The sequence below is a fragment of the Trachemys scripta genome, chromosome 1 (genome assembly GCF_013100865.1).
Source record: "Trachemys scripta elegans isolate TJP31775 chromosome 1, CAS_Tse_1.0, whole genome shotgun sequence".
In the NCBI taxonomy this organism is placed as follows: domain Eukaryota; kingdom Metazoa; phylum Chordata; order Testudines; family Emydidae; genus Trachemys; species Trachemys scripta.
The window spans coordinates 128,599,127-128,619,340 of NC_048298.1; the positions used below are offsets into that span (position 1 = coordinate 128,599,127).

Here is a 20,214-nt window from a genome sequence, read left to right on the forward strand (position 1 = left end):
AGTGAGAAAGTGATTGTTATGTTACCAGAGGTGTATTTTACTGAAATGTTTCAATGTTGTGCGTGAATCATGCTTCTGTGCATTGTTCCTTGTGCTTTGGCAGATATGGCCTTGAGGAACACTCTCTCCCCACACACACTTGCATTAATGCAGCCCCCAACAGTCAACTTCCCAACCGACCAGTAGCAGTCTGGAGTCGCCAGCTTCCACACAACAGTTACCACACGCTTCTCTACCGATAGGGCAGCTCTCATTCTGGGGTCATTGCGCCATAGTGCTGGGGCGAGCTCCCCACACTCTTCCAGAAAGGTGGCTTTCTGCATTCAAAAGTTCTGTAGCCACTGCTTGTCATCCCACACCTGCATGACGATACGATCCCACCATTCAGTGCTTGTTTCCCGAGCCCAAAAGCGATAGTCCACCATCTGCAGCTGTTCCATGAATGCCAAAAGCAATCTAAAGTTGCTCCTATCCATATCACACAGCATGTCAGGCAGCTGGGAGTCTTCTTCAGTTAGGAACTTTGTGATTAACTGCACTGCCATCCGCGATGTCTTCATGACAGTTACCAGAGCATAGGAGAGCAGAGCGGGATCCATCCCTTCTCACAAAGATGCCAGGGTGCACAGCAAACAAAGGCCATTGAAAAATGCAGTGAAAGAAAACCAGAAGCCCATGGAATGCTGTGACAGAAAGTAATGCATCATGGGACATTGAGCCCAGTCCCAAGATGTGTCCGCGATTCCGCCTTTCAACAACAACTAGCGGCAGAAGGTGTGAAGCTGGACTGTGGGATAGGTACCCACAGTGAACTGCTCACACTGTCGATGCTAGTGCCCCAAGTGTGGACGTGCTCTTCTGACAGAGGGTGCGAGTGTGAACATGCAATACCGATTTTTATTATAGCGCTTTGAGTGTCGACATAACTTTTGTCGACAAAACTCTGTAGTGTAGACAACGCCTATGTGTCCTAACTGGCCTCCTTCATCACTGGATTCCATGGAAGGAAGTTTGTTAATCATCTGTGGTTTAATGGGGCTACCCTCCGTTGATTGTTGGATCATTTGCAGGGGAATGAGATCTCCAAATTGATTTTTGGGATGGAGCTGAATGTTTGGTCCTTTCATGGCACTTTTCTTTTTTTCAGCTATAGGTCTGTTTAGTGTCTGCCATTGACCTCTACTTCCTTATTTTAAGAGAGACAGAGGTAACTGGCAAGGAAGCAGGGGGGAAAAAAGCTCTCCTTGGACATAGTAACAAACCAGCTTACTGGGGATAAAGCATAGCATGGGAATGAGGCCATTTTAAAGTTATCCCCCGGTTGAGCAGAAAGATAATCTTTTCCCTGCTAAATTAAGAATGACTTCCAGGGCACAAGTCTAATTTCTGAACTGGGCTCGTATTCAGCTTTCGATTATTCATTTGATGATTTTCATTAATATATCTCAGCCCCTGCCATAATTGAATAAAGTGAATACTTTGTAATAATCTATTCCTATCTCTGTTCATTATAAATAGCTATTGACATTTTTTGTTTGTTTCTCTTTAGGTATTACTACATTAATAGCAAACAATGTCTATGATGCAGCATATCCTCTTCATGATGTATGTATACACAATTTAAAATTTAGTTCTCTAACATCAGTGTTAAAAGTTTCATAGCCACTAATAATTATGTCTGAGAGAATACAAAATATCTACCAGCATATTTGTTGTATCCTCATTGTAATAGAAAGTCTTAAAATAAATATATTCAGGTGGTAATTGAACAGTTAAAAAAAAGTCAGTGCAAAACAGCTGAGCAATAGCATTACACTAAAATACTTTTCCTTTTATGACACTTACCATTTTGATTTGTTTTTGTAGGGTGAATATGAAGGCCAAAATGATGACATGAATGAAAGAGAGGTAAAATACTCTACATCATAAATACATTTTTTGTGCTGGATTTGCATAACTTTGAACTAGAGCTGGATGAATACTCCAAGAGCAGTTTCAAATGTTCATTTGAATAAAAACTTCTGAAAATTCATTTCATTGGTATTTGTGAGCCTTTTAATTCATTTTCCCTACTTTCTTTCATGTGATTGATTGTTTATTTGCAAGAATGTTCACACAAAGTTTGGCAATATTTGGGTGAATTTAGTTTCATACGGCTATCTTGAAATTCCTTTTCCCTCTTCCTGTTTAAAAAAGTTCTAGTCAGCCAATCAGGAAGCAAAAACATTGCCATGTGACATAGATAATGACTCCCACACCACAAACAGATGATGATTAGATGAATAATCGGACCTATAGTATTTAACTTTTGTATAAATTTAGAACAAGTACATTTGTAAAAAAATAAATTGGTTTGCAAATAATTTGAACAGAAAAAAGGCTCCATTTGTCAAATTACTTATTCCAATTAGTTCACCCAGGTCTACCCTGTACACATAATAAATTGATAACTATAAAAAAAATGAACCTACTCATACTATTGTTTTAAATGTAGGTGCTAGCTCAGGGGTAGGCAACCTATGGCACGCGTGCCGAAGGCGGCACACAAGCTGATTTTTAGTGGCACCTACACTGCCCAGGTCCTGGCCACCGGTCCGGGGGGCTCTGCATTTTAATTTAATTTTAAATGAAGCTTCTTAAACATTTTAAAAACCGTATTTACTTTTAGTTTAGTTATATATTATAGACTTATAGAAAGAGACCTTCTAAAAATGTTAACATGTTTTACTGGCACGTGAAACCTTAAATTAGAGTGAATAAATGAAAACGCGAAACATCACTTCTGAAAGGTTGCCGACCCCTGTGCTAGCTATTAGAAATGAGCTAAAACATTTAAATACTAGAATCAATTAAGTTCCATTTTATACTTAGTGTGTGCTCATTTTCCCCCACCCCTCTTGAAAGCTTGTATTGAAGCATCTTTACTAATAAGAAAAAGTAATAGGAAATAGGGAGCGGGACAAGGAGAGACAGACAAGGTACCTTTAATAATAGAAAGCCTAAAATGTGATTTCATTCCCAATACACTGAATGCATATTCTTGGTTACTAAAACATAATTTCATAAATATTTTTCACCCTGTGGTTTTTCATACTGCCATATGACTTCTATTGCATGAAGGAAGCATTAAAAATACTAATCATTTTCCAAAACCCTTAACAATGTTCCCATAGTTTTCAGAATTTTACTTACCACGTAATCCACTTCTTGTGGTTATGAATGCATTCGAAACTAAGCTTGAGTACAAATTTTCAGTCTGTTATCCCTGGGCTGTCAAGGCTGCGGCACTGAAGAGTTGAAAAACTGGATTTTCCTGGGCAACTGTTTGTAATGTGAGCCACTAGATGTCTCTGTGTGCTGTATACAGTTTCATTCAGGGTATGGTCCTTGGTAAACAAAGGAGACAAAGTTGGGAGTCGAACCAGTGTAGAAGCCTGTTTGTTTGTCTCTATAATTTACAGCTATCTTTTATAACTACTTCTTGTTCAAGAACCAGTGATTCTCTATATCATGACATTGTTTACACTGCACTTACAGTAGCCCCTTCTGGCTAAATTAATGGAGTATCATTGCTATCAGCTCTAAAGGCAGTTGCAGAGTTTACCCACTTAAGACCTAGACAAAGCTTCCAGCTACAAGAAGAATGCTAAAATAGCAGTTAGGCTGTGAGGACAAATTGGATAATGTGGTGAAGGGGAAAAGAGGGTCTAAAAGTATAAACGTCTGGAAAAATCGTCATCCTTTAAGTTGCATTTTGTGCTGCTTTCTTTTTATCCTGCCTATTAGGCCCTGTTATGAAGTGTTAAGTATTAAAAACATAAAAGGTTCTTTCCAGAAATACTGCATTGATTATTCACATATGTGTCTGCTGTGTAGCCATATAATCTGCTGTAGTATTTCTATGTATAACATCATCTGTTTTCTATCTGAATCTAATAGTCTCAGTGTTTAATTTCCTGAAAAGCACTGATCAGATTTAAAAGGAAGGGGGACATTTTGGAGCTATTTTCTGTCCCTTTTTATTTTGTCCCCTTTAAGTTATATACTTCTTCCATTTGATTGCCTGTAGAATAACCCCAAATAATGGTGAACTGAGCCTGTCTGAGGTATTTTTCCTTATACGGCAAGTCATAGTAATTAAGATTTATGTAGCAGCTCATAAAGTAAAAGGTTAATCCTAATTAACCCTCTTCGGGATCTCTATGGGGAAAAGGCCTTGTGAAACAATGCTTTTGTGACTGCCTGTTGAGAACCAGAAAACTGCATTTGGTGCAACACACACTCTGCCTAAGACTGCTCGTAAGAGCAAAGGAATTTCCCTGTTTCAGTGAGGTGCTTGCTAAAGGGGAAATATGTGTAAAGAAACTATTGCAAAGCAGCTTTGTAGTAGCTTGCCTTAAGGAGAAGAATCAGTGGTCTGATCATTTTTTAAAGCTCCTACCCATTGGTAAAGTAGCCTCTTCATTGCCAGCTCTGTTTTATGCTGAGAAATGTCACCTCTCATTTACAAGTATCAGAGGGGTAGCCGTGTTAGTCTGAATCTGTAAAAAGCAACAGAGGGTCCTGTGGCACCTTTAAGACTAACGGAAGAAGTGAGGTTCTTACCCACGAAAGCTTATGCTCCCAATACTTCTGTTAGTCTTAAAGGTGCCACAGGACCCTCTGTTGCTTTTCTCATTTACAAGGAGTTGCAAAGTCTATCTGGGAATTAAACTGCAGTTCATCCAACATAACATCCATAGGATATTAGAAATGGGTTGAAAGGTATTATGATTTACCTGTGGAAAATACCATTGTTAAATGGAACTGTGGAAATACAGGTAAAACATGATGTTACAAAGCTCTATGGGGACTCCCATCATTTTTGTACAGTCACCTAAATATTTCAGATTAAACTGAGTTTTGTGACATTTCAATCTTAACAATTTTCCCTGCATTGGTGGGGGAAGTCCTGCAATTTCATAGCTTTTAAGACCTTTATGGTAATCTGATCTGAGTTCTTGGCATAACTTGTGGTTGAGTTAGATCATACTTTTTTTTTTAGAAAGACATCCATTATTTGTTTACATTTTAAAATCAGTTCTCTGAGGCAGTGTTAAAATACCATTTTGGGTTTGATTTAGGGTTCTTCTGACTATTTCAGTGAATGTGCTTAAAGGCAGGATAGTTTACAAAATCAACGAACTTTAAATGAATATTGTGGAATGTTCACCAGGGATGGATCTTGAATTGGTAATGCGAGTTTTCCAATTGAAAACATGAATATGGGATCAGTAGTATAAGGTGCTGATCACCTTCAGCTCCCACTGAAGCCAATGAAAGCTGATAGTAGAGCTGGGAAAATAACTGGTTTATCCAATTCTTTGGCAATGTTGAAAAGTGGGGAAAATCGTTTTTGGGTTGGAGGGAAAACAGAATTTTTTTGAAATATTTGGAAAGTAAAAAATGTTGTGTTGAACAAAATATTTTGGTTTCATTTTAAGCATTTTGAAATATTTTTATTCTTTTTAAATTAAATGGAAGTTCATACCAAAAAGTTGTTTTGAACAGAAAAACAAAATGTTTTGATTATTTTGGAGTTTTTTCTGTACTAACAATTTGGCAAAACTGACATAAATTTGCAAAAACTTTTGGTGTTACCAAATCTGCTTTTTTTTTGCCAAAAATAAAGTTTTAGTTGAAGAATTTCACCCATTTCTCATTGAGATTACCCCTTACCCTTTGGAAGTGCTAAGCACTATGCAGGATTGTGCTTTAATTACTTAGTGCCAGATCCCACACATTGAAATCCATTCCTAAAGTCCTACACATCTGAGAACAGAAACATATCGAGCCAGATTATCAGCTGCTGTACATTGGGGTAACTCCATTTACTTCAAAGGGAGCATGCCATTACAACTGCTGATGGACTGGACTCACCTGTGCAAGTATTTTCAGGATCAGGGTCTTAATTAATCAGTTCCCCTATTATTTGTTTGAGTCTTTCATAAAGTAACTAGAAAATATGATTAGAAAAAAAGCAGGCAGTTAAAGTATCTGAACCTACTTTTAACTTATTTCTTTAAACTGATCAGATTTCAAATTGATGATGTCCCTTTTAATTCAGCAAGTGTAAAGAATTGCATACTTTCAGTTTATTTAAAAAAATGTACTTGGTTTGTGCTCCTAACAGCACAAAATGATGGAAGTTACAAACTTAAAGCTGGCATGTTGCTAGTCCTCAAAGAGACTAGTTGACAGATCAAACTATTGGTAAGTAATTACAAAATTATAAAGGTTTAAAGTTATTGGGCTAGATAGAGTACCAGTGCCTGTAAACTGACATATTTCCATTGTTCAATAATTTACCATTATATTATTAAATGTATTATTAATACACTTGCTATAGATGTGCATGTTGCTTTACAGACAGGACCAACATTTTTCAGCGCTAAGGAGTAAACAATCTCATCCTAGAACTAGAGCATCAAAGGTATATTCCTGTAACTATGAGAAGCCTCATGGAAGTCACTGCAGAAGCGCAGGCTTCCAAGCTAGTAGAAGTAGAGCTGGTCAGAACATGAGGCTTTGTCCCCATGTGGAATTTTGACTTTTTTGATTGAAAAAAATCAACCCCCCCAAACTTATCCAGGCAAAAACTGAAAATATTAAGTGGAAATGCCTCTCTGGTACTTCGTGGGAGTTATAGTTCAGTTGCCTCATACCCCCATTTTCGTTTGTGGGCCAGGTCCTCTGGTCGGACTGCATCTCTGGTGCTGCACCACCCTCTTCTCGTTTTGGTGAACTACTTCAGTGCATCATGGAAATCCCATAGCCACAGTACGTCCTGGGAAATATCCTGTTGGATATGCCAGCCTATAAAAGAGAAAGGGAACATGAAGCATCTGAACTACACCTCTCAGAAGGTACCACGGCAGTCCTGAGAAATCAAAATGTTCAGATTTTGGCTGAAAACTAAACTTTTTTTAAAAAGGTAGAAATTTTTCATGGAAAGCAGACGTGTTGCAAAATATTTCCTTTAGTTAAAAACCTAATTTTCTGTCAAGAAAAACAGTTTTGATGGAAAACTTTCAACAAATCCTAAATGGAAGCAGCTCTAGGATCAGTATCTATTTAGAGAGCTTTGGGAAAATTAGGATTATAACAGGAAAAGATTCTGAGCTGTGCTTATTGTTAGATATAGAGCTCTGCCTCATTCATTGAGGGAATTCGCTACATTTGTCATTACATGACTAGCTGGGTCATGCACATGTATGTAGCAAAGCCTAATTTCAAGGGAATATAGGAATTGCCATACTACTGGCCCACCTAGTCCATAATCGTGCTCCCTGAGAGTGGCCAGGATCAGATATTTTAGACGCTGTTGGAAGAACCCCTTTTTGTGGACAGTTATGGAACAATGCTTTTGGGGAATATTTCTTACTTAATCCATCAGGGAGTGTTTGGCCTGTGCTCATATCGTTAATATTTTTAAAAGAAATCCTATGTAATGTAACCGTGGATATTCCCTTTACTCATATAATTGTCTAATCCTTTTTTTGAATCCTACTTAACTCTTAGCCTCAATGATCTCTTGCTGCAGTGACTTCCACTTTTTATGCAGTGTGTAAAAAATATATTTTTTCTTATTAGTTGTTAAATTGTTGCTTTTAAGCTTCCTGGACTGTCTTCTTGTTTCCGTATTATGAGAGAGGATAAACGGGATTTATATTCTCTATAAAATACATTATTTTGCATAACTGTGTTGCCATATATTTCTGGACCCCTTCTATTTCTGCTATTAAAAAAAAAGTAACCACAATTAAACACAGTCTTTCAGGTGATATATTGGAGAAAAATAATACTGAACACACTATGCTACCAATATATCACTTGAAAGACTGTTAACTTTTGACTAAGTCGATCATTGACCATTTAGTCTCACCCCATGTCTTCTGCCCTATAGCTGGTTTCTAGTCTATGGCGGAACTTTTGGTACATAGAATCATAGAATATCAGAGTTGGAAGGGACCTCAAGAGGTCATCTAGTCCAACCCCCTGCTCGAAGCAGGACCAATTCCCAGCTAAATCATCCCAGCCAGGGCTTTGTCAAGCCGGGCCTTAAAAACCTCCAAGGAAGGAGACTCCACCACCTCCCTAGGTAACGCATTCCAGTGTTTCACCACCCTCCTAGTGAAATAGTTTTTCCTGATATCCAACCTGGACCTCCCCCACTGCAACTTGAGACCATTGCTCCTTGTTCTGTCATCTGCCACCACTGAGAACAGCCGAGCTCCATCCTCTTTGGAACCCCCCTTCAGGTAGTTGAAGGCTGCTATCAAATCCCCCCTCATTCTTCTCTTCTGGAGACTAAACAATCCCAGTTCTCTCAGCCTCTCCTCATAAGTCATGTGCTCCAGACCCCTAATCATTTTTGTTGCCCTCCGCTGGACTCTTTCCAATTTTTCCACATCCTTCTTGTAGTGTGGGGCCCAAAACTGGACACAGTATTCCAGATGAGGCCTCACCAATGTCGAATAAAGGGGAACGATCACGTTCCTCGATCTGCTGGCAATGCCCCTACTTATACAGCCCAAAATGCCGTTAGCCTTCTTGGCAACAAGAGCACACTGTTGACTCATATCCAGCTTCTCGTCCACTGTGACCCCTAGGTCCTTTTCAGCAGAACTGCTACCTAGCCATTCGGTCCCTAGTCTGTAGCAGTGCATGGGATTCTTCCGTCCTAAGTGCAGGACTCTGCACTTGTCCTTGTTGAACCTCATCAGGTTTTTTTCTGCCCAATCCTCTAATTTGTCTAGGTCCCTCTGTATCCGATCCCTACCCTCTAGTGTATCTACCACGCCTCCTAGTTTAGTGTCATCTGCAAACTTGCTGAGAGTGCAGTCCACACCATCCTCCAGATCATTAATAAAGATATTAAACAAAACCGGCCCCAGGACCGACCCTTGGGGCACTCCACTTGAAACCGGCTGCCAACTAGACATGGAGCCATTGATCACTACCCGTTGAGCCCGACGATCTAGCCAGCTTTCTATCCACCTTACAGTCCATTCATCCAGCCCATACTTCTTTAACTTGGTGGCAAGAATACTGTGGGAGACCATATCAAAAGCTTTGCTAAAGTCAAGAAATAACACATCCACTGCTTTCCCCTCATCCACAGAGCCAGTTATCTCATCATAGAAGGCAATTAGGTTAGTCAGGCATGACTTCCCCTTTGTGAATCCATGCTGACTGTTCCTGATCACTTTCCTCTCCTCTAAATGTTTCATAATTGATTCCTTGAGGACCTGCTCCATGATTTTTCCAGGGACTGAGGTGAGGCTGACTGGCCTGTAGTTCCCCGGATCCTCCTTCTTCCCTTTTTTAAAGATGGGCACTACATTAGCCTTTTTCCAGTCATCTGGGACCTCCCCCGATCGCCATGAGTTTTCAAAAATAATGGCTAATGGCTCTGCAATCTCACCCGCCAACTCTTTTAGCACCCTCGGATGCAGCGCATCCGGCCCCGTGGACTTGTGCACGTCCAGTTTTTCTAAATAGTCCTGAACCACTTCTTTCTCCACAGAGGGTTGGTCACCTTCTCCCATGCTGTACTGCCCAGTGCAGCAATCTGGGAGCTGACCTTGTGCGTGAAGACAGAGGCAAAAAAATCATTGAGTACATTAGCTTTTTCCACATCCTCTGTCACTAGGTTGCCTCCCTCATTCAGTAAGGGGCCCACACTTTCCTTGATTTTCTTCTTGTTGCTAACATACCTGAAGAAACCCTTCTTGTTACTCTTAACATCTCTTGCTAACTGCAACTCCAAGTGTGATTTGGCCTTCCTGATTTCACTCCTGCACGCCTGAGCAATATTTTTATACTCCTCCCTGGTCATTTGTCCAATCTTCCACTTCTTATAAGCCTCTTTTTTGCATTTAAGATCAGCAAGGATTTCACTGTTTATCCAAGCTGGTCGCCTGCCATATTTACTATTCTTTCTACACATCGGGATGGTTTGTTCCTGCAACCTCAATAAGGATTCTTTAAAATACAGCCAGCTCTCCTGGACCCCTTTGCCCTTCATGTTATTCTCCCAGGGGATCCTGCCCATCTGTTCCCTGAGGGAGTCAAAGTCTGCTTTTCTGAAGTCCAGGGTCCGTATTCTGCTGCTCTGCTTTCTTCCTTGTGTCAGGATCCTGAACTCGACCATCTCATGGTCACTGCCTCCCAGGTTCCCATCCACTTTTGCTTCCCCTGCTAGTTCTTCCCTGTTTGTGAGCAGCAGGTCAAGAAAAGCTTTGCCCCTAGTTGGTTCCTCCAGCACTTGCACCAGGAAATTGTCCCCTACACTTTCCAAAAATTTCCTGGATTGCCTGTGCACCGCTGTATTGCTCTCCCAGCAGATATCAGGGTGATTAAAGTCTCCCATGAGAACCAGGGCCTGCGATCTAGCAATTTCTGCTAGTTGCCAGAAGAAAGCCTCGTCCACCTCATCCCCCTGGTCTGGTGGTCTATAGCAGACTCCAACCACAACATCACCCTTGTTGCTCCCACTTCTCAACTTTATCCAGAGACTCTCAGGTTTTTCTGCAGTATCATACCGGAACTCTGAGCAGTCATACTCCTCTCTTACATACAACGCAACTCCCCCACCTTTTTTGCCCTGCCTGTCCTTCCTGAACAGTTTATATCCATCCATGACAGTACTCCAGTCATGTGAGTTGTCCCACCAAGTCTCTGTTATTCCAATCACATCATAGTTCCCTGACTGTGCCAGGACTTCCAGTTCTCCCTGCTTGTTTCCCAGGCTTCTTGCATTTGTGTATAGGCACTTAAGATAACTCAATGATCGTCCCTCTTTCTCAGCATGAGACAGGAGTCCTCCCCTCTTGCGCTCTCCTGCTTGTGCTTCCTCCCAGGATCCCATTTCCCCACTTACCTCAGGGCTTTGGTCTCCTTCCCCCGGTGAACCTAGTTTAAAGCCCTCCTCACTAGGTTAGCCAGCCTGCTGGCGAAGATGCTCTTCCCTCTCTTCGTTAGGTGGAGCCCGTCTCTGCCTAGCACTCCTTCTTCTTGGAACACCATCCCATGGTCGAAGAATCCAAAGCCTTCTCTCCGACACCACCTGCGTAGCCATTCGTTGACTTCCACGATTCGACGGTCTCTACCCCGGCCTTTTCCTTGCACAGGGAGGATGGACGAGAACACCACTTGCGCCTCAAACTCCTTTATCCTTCTTCCCAGAGCCACATCTTCACTACCCGCCAGATCGGCGGGTAGTAATCAAACTATCGGGGATCGATTTATCGTGTCTTGTCTAGACGCGATAAATCGATCCCTGAACGCACTCCCCATTGACTCCAGAACTCCACCAGGGCGAGAGGTGGAAGTGGAGTCGATGGGGGAGCCGCGGCCATTGATCCCGCGCCATGAGGACGCGAGGTAAATCGATCTAAGATACGTCGACTTCAGCTACGCTATTCTTGTAGCTGAAGTTGCGTATCTTAGATCTATTCCCCCCCCCCAGTGTAGACCAGCCCTTTGTCTTTCACACCATAACTTCTTAGGGTATGTTTACATTATGGTTGCTACAGCAGCACATCTATGGTGCTGTGCCATTGCATCTTCATACCATAGGTACTTTCTACACTGATGGAGGGGGGTTATCTGTTGATGTAAGTAATTCACTTCTCTGAGACATGATAGTTAGGTTGATGGAAGATTCTTCTGTTGACCTTACTGCATGTGCCCCAGGTTTAGGTTGACCTAACTACAGTGCTTAGGGCTCAAAATTTTTCACAGCCCTGAGTGTTGTAGGTAGGCCAACCTCAGTTTGAGGTGAACACCAGGTCTTAGTGTCCTTAATAGCCTCTTGTGAGGAACTTTGACAAAGGATTTTGTAAGGCCAAATAAGTTGTCATCTGGATATTATCCACAAAGCATATACATCTCTCCCTGACTTTCTGTTCCCTTGTGGTCTGATTTTTACCCCTTAGTAGCCTTTGGTGAAGCCTGAATTCACCGTCTCTCTCTGACAGAGAGAAGTTGCTACATGTGATCTTTTGAGTGGCCGCCTCAGAGGTAGAGGAGAAGGGCAGGCAGTTGCTCCCACTGCTGTATGTTCCACCTTCCTGCTAGCTCCTTTTTCTGTCTCACCAGTCCATCCGTCAGCACATAATTCACTCCACTTTACCCATTTAGAATTTGCTTTGGCAATCACTTCACCTCTGATCTAGAAACGTTGGGCCATACTTATCTCTGGTGTAATCCCACTGACATCAATTGAATTACACCAGGGAAGAATTTGCCCCATGATACATAAGCAGCATTATCTCTAGAGTCTTTTTCACAGCATTCCATGAGGCATCAGCAGGATTTCAGATTTTTTTCTAAACTCTTTTCTTTATTATTATTGCTGAGTACATCCATTTTGTGTGAGTGGGTGTGGATGTGGATGTGTGCGTCCACACCATAGCCTGGCATTGCATGACTGGTTCAACTCTGACACCAATGGCCTACAAATATGCTCATCAAGTGGAATTTAAATGCAGAATGCTCTCTTTTTAGCATAAATATTTTAAATTCCTTTTTATGGAAATAATATTACAATGTGCAGTTAGATATATCATCTACAGCTGCATCTTCATGGTTCTATCCTCTGCAAAAGACATTTCTGGCCATCTTTTTTCATAATATCCAGCTTCTGTCTATTTTCTTAAATATATGCTTTACTGAAAACACTGAATCTCATGGCCAGGGAACTCTGAAAATCCGGGCCTCTTGTTATCATTCCATCTTACTCCTACTTCAATAAACAATAGGCTCCTGTGACTGCTGAAGTAGTTAATCTCCTGTTCTTGAGCCAATGAGAGCAACTTGGTGTCTAGAATCCATTGCATACTATGACAGTCCAGACCAATGTGGGGCTGTGTCACCACCTGCCCTACAACTTGGGGTACCTTACAATGCTTTGCTGCTGTGGCTCCCAACCTGGACTCCTCACAAACAGCATTCAGGTCGCACCCTGTATGTCTGTGCATGCCCACAGCCCATATCCAGCAACTCGGACCCCAGAAGTCTGTTAGCAAACACCAGCCACATTTTGGCTTCCAGCAGCCTTGGTTAACACATGCCAGGTGACCCCAACACATTCCCAGTCCTGAATTTTTCCTCAGAAAAGTGTGTTCTGCACTGTCTAGCTCTCCCTTGAACAGTCCAGATATATTACGTCTATTGCCTATCTAAGGGTATCGAGATACAACAGCTTTCCACCTTCCACAACAGTTTTAGTTTTGATTTAAAAAATAAAATGAGTTGATTCCACTAAAAAGAGAGAGGTTTTAAGTGAGTACAAGTAATGAGGCAAAAAATGGTTACAAGAGAAATAAAGATAAAACACTTCCTAGTACTAAATTTAACAGACTTAACTTGGTTTTCAAGGTGAAATTCTTACCACAGGTTTTCAGTATATTGCTGACCAAGCTCTCGGGCCAGGATCTGCTCCCAAGATCCAATGGCTGTTTCTTTTCTCTTCTTAGGTAAAATGAGAGAGATGGATGATGAGAGAGATCTTAGTGTGTTTTTGCCCCTCACTTTTGTAGTTAAGTCACCCTTAGAAAAGCATTTTCTTGAGTATGATACCTAGTTAAAGTTCTTTCTAACTGAGAATAGGACACATGGAGTCTTGTAGGAAAGAGGTGTTATGCTGTTGTTTGCTAAGATGCAGATCTGTTTGTTCCTGTCTCCCTTCCTTGCCAAAGAATGGCCACTTGATAGGTGATGGCCCATCAGCTTCGATGACACCTGTATAGAAACATCAACTTGTCCTTTGTCTTGGAGAAACAAGTTTACCCACTTCCCAGACTTGTCTGGAAAACACACTTCAGTCATGTTTTCAGCCTAAATCCATAACTTTACATATAATATTGCTACATACATTTCACCATGATATTGTTGACCAGCAAGTTATTGGTTTTCAAATGATACCATACCAGGCATATTTTATACAGAGATTATTACAATGGTGTGTAGGGTGTGAATACAGGGATTAATTACATTACACAAGGAGGGCCTCTACGAAATTGATGTTCATGCCTCCTGTGACAACAGTATTTTATAGGAATAGTCCCAAATGCTGTATTTATTTTGACATTTTAAAATACCATTCAGGGCTTTGCAAGCTCTGGTAATCTTCCCTCTGCCTGTTTCAAAGGAGGGATTTGAATCCACATCTCCTACCTCCCTAGTAGTGCCTTGATAAGCAGGCTATAGAGTCATTCTCACGCTCTCTTTGTCTCAGTGAATATTTAAGTATTTATACAAAGGGGATTAGTGTCAACAGGAGAGACAGTGAGCAGAATAGTCTATGGCCTGGTGATTAGGGTATGTGCCTGGTAAGGGATGAGATCTGAGTTCAAGTCTACGATCTCCTGAATGTTTAAGTAATTTAGACAAAGTGGAATAGTGTTCTACAGGGCAGACTGAGAGCATCCTGCCCCCAGAGTAGCCTATAGCTTGGTGATTAGGGTGCTCACCAGGGATGGGGGAGATCTGATTCAAACCTGGGTCTCCCATATCCCAGGCAAGTACCCTAATCACTGGGCTAAAGGCTATAAAGGGAGGAACAGATACACAGAGTTTGGTGGCCTGGAAGAAGTTTTTTTTTTCCCCCCAGCTGAAACTAATTGGGTCAAATTTGCAAATAGTTTCGGTTTTGAGCAAAGCTTCATTTTTTGGCAAATAAACTATTCATCCAAAAATTTTTCCCAGCTCCACTTGTGTAGTAAATGCAGTATGACATAACACAATGGGCACCGGTGTGTGTGTGTGGGGGGAGAGGTAATGTTATGTACAACTATTACTCTCCCTCTTCCCTGTACTTCGGCTTAAAACTCTTCTGAGGTGGAGCCCAGCAGAGTGTTAAACAGATTTAAATCTTAGAGCTATGATATACAAGAATCCTGAATGTAACCTTTAATAAGAGTTCTCAGCTTCAAAAAGCGAAGCAATTTCTTAATAAACAAAACAAATATTTAATATACATAAACATTACAAATAGTATTTAGAATGCTTCTGAATAAATGTTTAAACTAAAGCCAGTAAGCCTATTGGTGTTCTTCTTTATCCAGACTTCCCCACTTTGCTGCTGTTACATGTATTACATAGGTTAGTATATTTAGGCTAGGAAAGATTAGATTTTTGTAATTAAATGTCAGTAAATGTCAATTTCACCAGTCACATGTAAACCAATGAAAAAAATATTTTCTTTGACAATAAACAAAATTGACAGATAGGCACAGTAAGAAAAATGCTGCTTGAGAACCTACTGGAGTTTGATTTAAGGATCTTTACTTTGTTTTAACCTGTGATATTGACAGTTTGTGTTTTAATAATTATAAAGCTTTAACTTTTTGAATCTCAATGTCTATTGTTATTACAGCCTGACACCCCTCATAATTTATCCCAACTGTGAAAAATTTAAATAGATAAAAATAAAAAATGCTTAAAATTAGACATCGATATTATCTGTTGAAATTATAAAATAAATATAGAGATTGAACTCTGCTAAGTCAACTCTGCTAAGCCTATAGGTATTGCAGTGAATGATTTCAACAAGACAAACATACTGATACATTCCTTTCTGATCTTCTTGTGAAGACAATTTCTCAGTTTCTAGAATGTGGCCTCAAAAGGGTCACCTGGATTCTCCAGGGTCTGAGGAGAATGTGACCTCTTGGTTTCCCTCCAAACCTTTCAAAATCTTCTCAGCAAAATGAGAGAGATTCTCACAGACAACAGCCATTATAATGCCCAAGACAATAGGTGACTGTCTCCTCAATTTCCAGCAAACACAGGCATCCGCACCCCCCAGATCCAAATTGGTACTGGTATTTGGACGCATCCTTTACAGCACACACCTCTTTTGGTCATGAATCAATCACTTGCTGAGGTCAGAGGGCTGTCTCCAACTACCTCATTTATAACTTTTCACTCCTTGAGTTCTGATTAGCTCTCAGCTTTCAGATGCTGAGGGTTTGTAACCCGTAAAATTGCTTACCCTCATTGGAAACCTTCTGTGCAGCTTCAGAGACAGCTAATGAGCATATCCAGTAACTACCACATCCCTCTTCTAGATGCGTCTGTGCTCTTCTAAGTTGGGCTGCCATGCAGAAGGTTCAGTTCAAATCCATGTCTCCTCCCCACTGCTTCTTTTCCTTTGGACTTAAAAAATCAAATGCCGCAGTGTGAGCATTACAATAACATTCTCCATATAGTTTGTTTTTAAAAGAAAGAGGTAGGATGGCATTTTCAATAGTGCTCAAGGTGGGCCTTTCTCTAGTCATAGTAAAGTCAAGCGGGGGTGGAAGGTGAGTAATACTATTGGTTTCACTGGGAGCAGAATTAGATAAATACTGATTGCTTCTGAAAATCCCATTGATAATAATTAGGGCCCAATCTTACTCATTTGACTTTAATGGGAGTTGGAGCCGGTCTCTGTTTTAAAATTTCTGTTGATTTCTTTGCTCCTGCTTTTAGTTATTTTATGTGAACTTTGCTCAGATGTGTGAACCACTGAATAAAGGATCGTTGTCTAGCACATGAGATGCTTCTCTGTAGCCTGAGATCCAGGAACATCAAGTGATAATGGAATCCTGATGCAAAAATTTTTAGCATAGGAATTGTAGCAGCATAAAACTGATCAGATAGGTACAATAGTCCCAAGTTCACACACACACACACACTCACACACACACACACACACACACACATGTTTGTAACTCAATTGCAAATAGTTGTTTTAAGTTAATTTTCTGTGTTTCTTTTAATTTAGTTGCTGTATCGAGAATGGGCAAGATATGGAGCATTTTACAAGTATCAGCCTATTGACCTCATAAGGTAATAAATTTGATGAAAATAATGTGTGGGCAGATTCTCAGGTGGCATAAATCAATGTAGTTCCATTGATTCGCACCAGCTAAGGATTCTGGTCCTTTGTTTGCTATTCTCAGTATCTCTTAGTATCCTTTTCTATTAGATCTAGTAATAACATATAACAAGTAGAATACATCAACCCATCACTACATCTCTCATTTTGCATTATAGCTAATCCTGGACAAACACAGTACTTCAAAAAAGTGTTTGCACAAATTCATTAGAATAAAAGAAAAGTATTTGCACATTCATATGAGTGAACTTTTTTTGTAAGAATGTTCACTGAAAGTGAAATTTTGGTGAATAATCAGGAGAATGTGTTTCCATGAAGTTTAACCCAGAAGTGTTTGTCTGGTAGTCGTGAAGTTAATCATTAACATTGGAACAAGTTACCAAAGTGGATTCTCCATCACTGACCATTTTTAATTCAAGATTGGATGTTTTATTCTAAAAGATCTGCTCTAGGAATTATTTGGGGGAAGTTCTGTGCCCTGTGTTAGAAAGGAGGACAGACTAGATGATCAGCATGATCCCTTCTGACTGTGGAATCTATGAAATTACTTTAATTTCCCTCTTCCTTTTTATGTAAAATTTCAGTCATCCAGTCAGGGAGCAGAAATAATGTCATGTGATTTGAGCTGATCAACATGTTCTGAATCTTAACATTTCAATGAAATTTTGAATTTAAAAAAAGTTTTGGGAAAAAATCTTTTAAAAAATTGCCAAATGTTTCTCTTTATTGGACCAGCTTTTCATGATGTAAGTCACCAGTCACACCACCTCAAATGCCAAACTAAGAGAAAGGTTCACCTATGACCTCTAGGCTTGAAATATGTTCATATAAAATGTTTGTCCAGTAAATAATAAATAGGTTAAACCCAGTCTATTTGTGGATAATATGTGAAAAGAAAAAATGGGCTAGTCATTTGTCAAGTAAATTTTTCACTACGACTAAGGTAGTTCAGCTCCAGCTGTGGGTTAGATTGTTCAACCCTTATTAATATGAGGAAGCACTTACTCAGGTAGTCCCATTGAAGCCAGTGGGTATGCTCACTTGAGTAATTGTTCACCAGAGTGAGTAAGGCTCCGTGTCATTAATTTCATTAATACACCTCTACCCCGATATAACGCTGTCCTCGGGAGCCAAAAAATCTTACCGCATTATAGGTGAAACCGTGTTATATCGAACTTGCTTTGATCCACTGGAGTGCGCAGCCCCGCCACTTCCCCCCCCCCCCGGAGCACTGCTTTACCATGTTATATCCGGATTCGTGTTATATCGGGTCACGTTATATCGGGGTAGAGGTGTATTAATTATCCCTATCACTGTGTAAAACACATTTATTACTTTACCATGATGTTAAAATACTCTATCTCACTTTTCAAAAGTTTACTCATACAACTGATAATATGACCAGAATTATTACTTGTTATGGGAGTGATATTTCAGAGGTACAAATTACAGTTAGGCCCATCATTCTTATTGAAAGGCAATGGTAGTTAGGCATCCAACTTCCATTTGTGCCTTCAAAAATCTCCCTTTCCAACCATTGTTAGCCAAATCTTTGTGTGGGGTTTGCATACATTCTGCTTTATACCAAGCCAGGCTCCAGTATTGTATGGATAAGCTCTCACAGTACAAAACATGATGACAGCTGCCAACATGACCTGAATAAAGGTTGTTCGGGTTTAAAAAGATAAATGGTCGCTGGTCATGGGAATTTTAAAGCTATACCAGAATTAGAGTTAATGTACATTCTTTGCAGTTCTGCAGCTTACGCTACATCTTAATTTGGATCTTGGTTTTGTCAGTACCCAGAGTGCTCTTTCACATCTTCGCTGTGATTTCATAGGAATTCTGTGGTTTTAAACTTTGAGAACAAAATAAAGGGTTTGGACATGTGCAATTGGTTCTTTGTTCTCATGGAGAAGATACTCCTAATTTTTATCTTCCTCTTAAGTGTTTCACTGTCCACTATGACTAAAATAAATGTGGATTTTATGTTCCAGGTGACGTATAGATTACAACATATATATGCAGGACAACTCCTATTTTCTCTGCAGTCTTCTTTTTACTTTTACTAGACATAATTTTTTGCACAGTCGTACTATGCAGGGATTTGAGTTCAAGTTTCAGGCATGAATGTTTATTCCCAGTGGAAGAAGGAGCCATTGTTAGTTGGGGGTGAAATGATAATGTGGCTTTTCATGAGTGGGCTTAGTAAATTTTGTAGATGCCTAGTTTCTGTCACATCAGGTAGAGAAATAGGGTAGTTTCATGGGGTTTTGATTTATAGTCATTGTGGCTTTTTGACTTCAACTTGATTGGACCACCAGGTTCAAAACTTGTTTTATGTTTGTGCTAATACCATGTAGTTTAACATGTTTGTATCCCAATCTTTGACTGATGGTGGCAATTATATTAATTTTGCTTTATATGCAAAACCTGTTTTGACTGTTTTGAACCTGTAATGCATATATATTAACAACTGTATTGAAATATATTGATGGAAAAAACTACAAACACAATGTTAATTACATTAATTAAATTCAGGTGTAGCCTAGAACACCAGTTGCAACTATGCATTTCTTTTCCCTATTTCCTTTCAATTCCAAATAATAGGAACACAGCAACTCAATACCCCACCAAATCCCAGGTGCCTATGCTGGGAGACAGTTAACTCTTCAACTGCTGGATTAATATGATATGCGATGAACATGAAACACCTCTATCCTCCAGTTAACTCACTTTTAGCCCTTGGAATGCTCCCAGTTTCCAAGTGATGCATACTTGTAGCTGGAACCAATGCTAGGGATTGCATTTTTGCTACACTCATTCTTGGCACAGGCCAGGTCCATTTTTGAGGTCAAATGTCCTGGGAGATAGCTAATTGCATAACCAGTCATTGAACTTGGCTTATGTAGAACATTTTCATTTTCTGAAAGGAAAAAGAAATAAAGTGGACCATTGAAACATTAACTTACAGGTCCATTCACTTCTGTATTACAATCAGTGAAAGCATTCTGCTCTGGCCTTGTGCACACCCTTGGGGGACAGTGAAAATGCAGTTTATTGTAAATCAATGAACAGAGGGGTTCAGTGAAAGAGAACAGGGTAGATGTTACACATTTCTAATCTGCAACAGCTTTGTTTCCGTGAAAGGGCTTTAAGGGAATGCACAATACAGATATACCTGAAACTGAATTTGTAAAATGTGAGCAACACCCAATCTCTGGGTACATGTATACATATGAAATAACAGACAATCTAAACACAAATCCTAATTGAATTGAATC

At 40.1% G+C, this 20,214-nt stretch overlaps 1 protein-coding gene across 1 annotated transcript in view; it reads left to right on the forward strand.

Annotated features, from left to right (window-relative positions):
* Nucleotides 1-20,214, forward strand: part of ANO2 (anoctamin 2) — a 297,002-nt gene that overhangs the window by 92,015 nt on the left and 184,773 nt on the right. Inside the window, 3 exon segments of the mRNA XM_034784822.1 lie at nt 1,550-1,605; nt 1,867-1,908; nt 16,817-16,881. Coding sequence (XP_034640713.1) covers nt 1,550-1,605; nt 1,867-1,908; nt 16,817-16,881 — 163 coding nt within the window.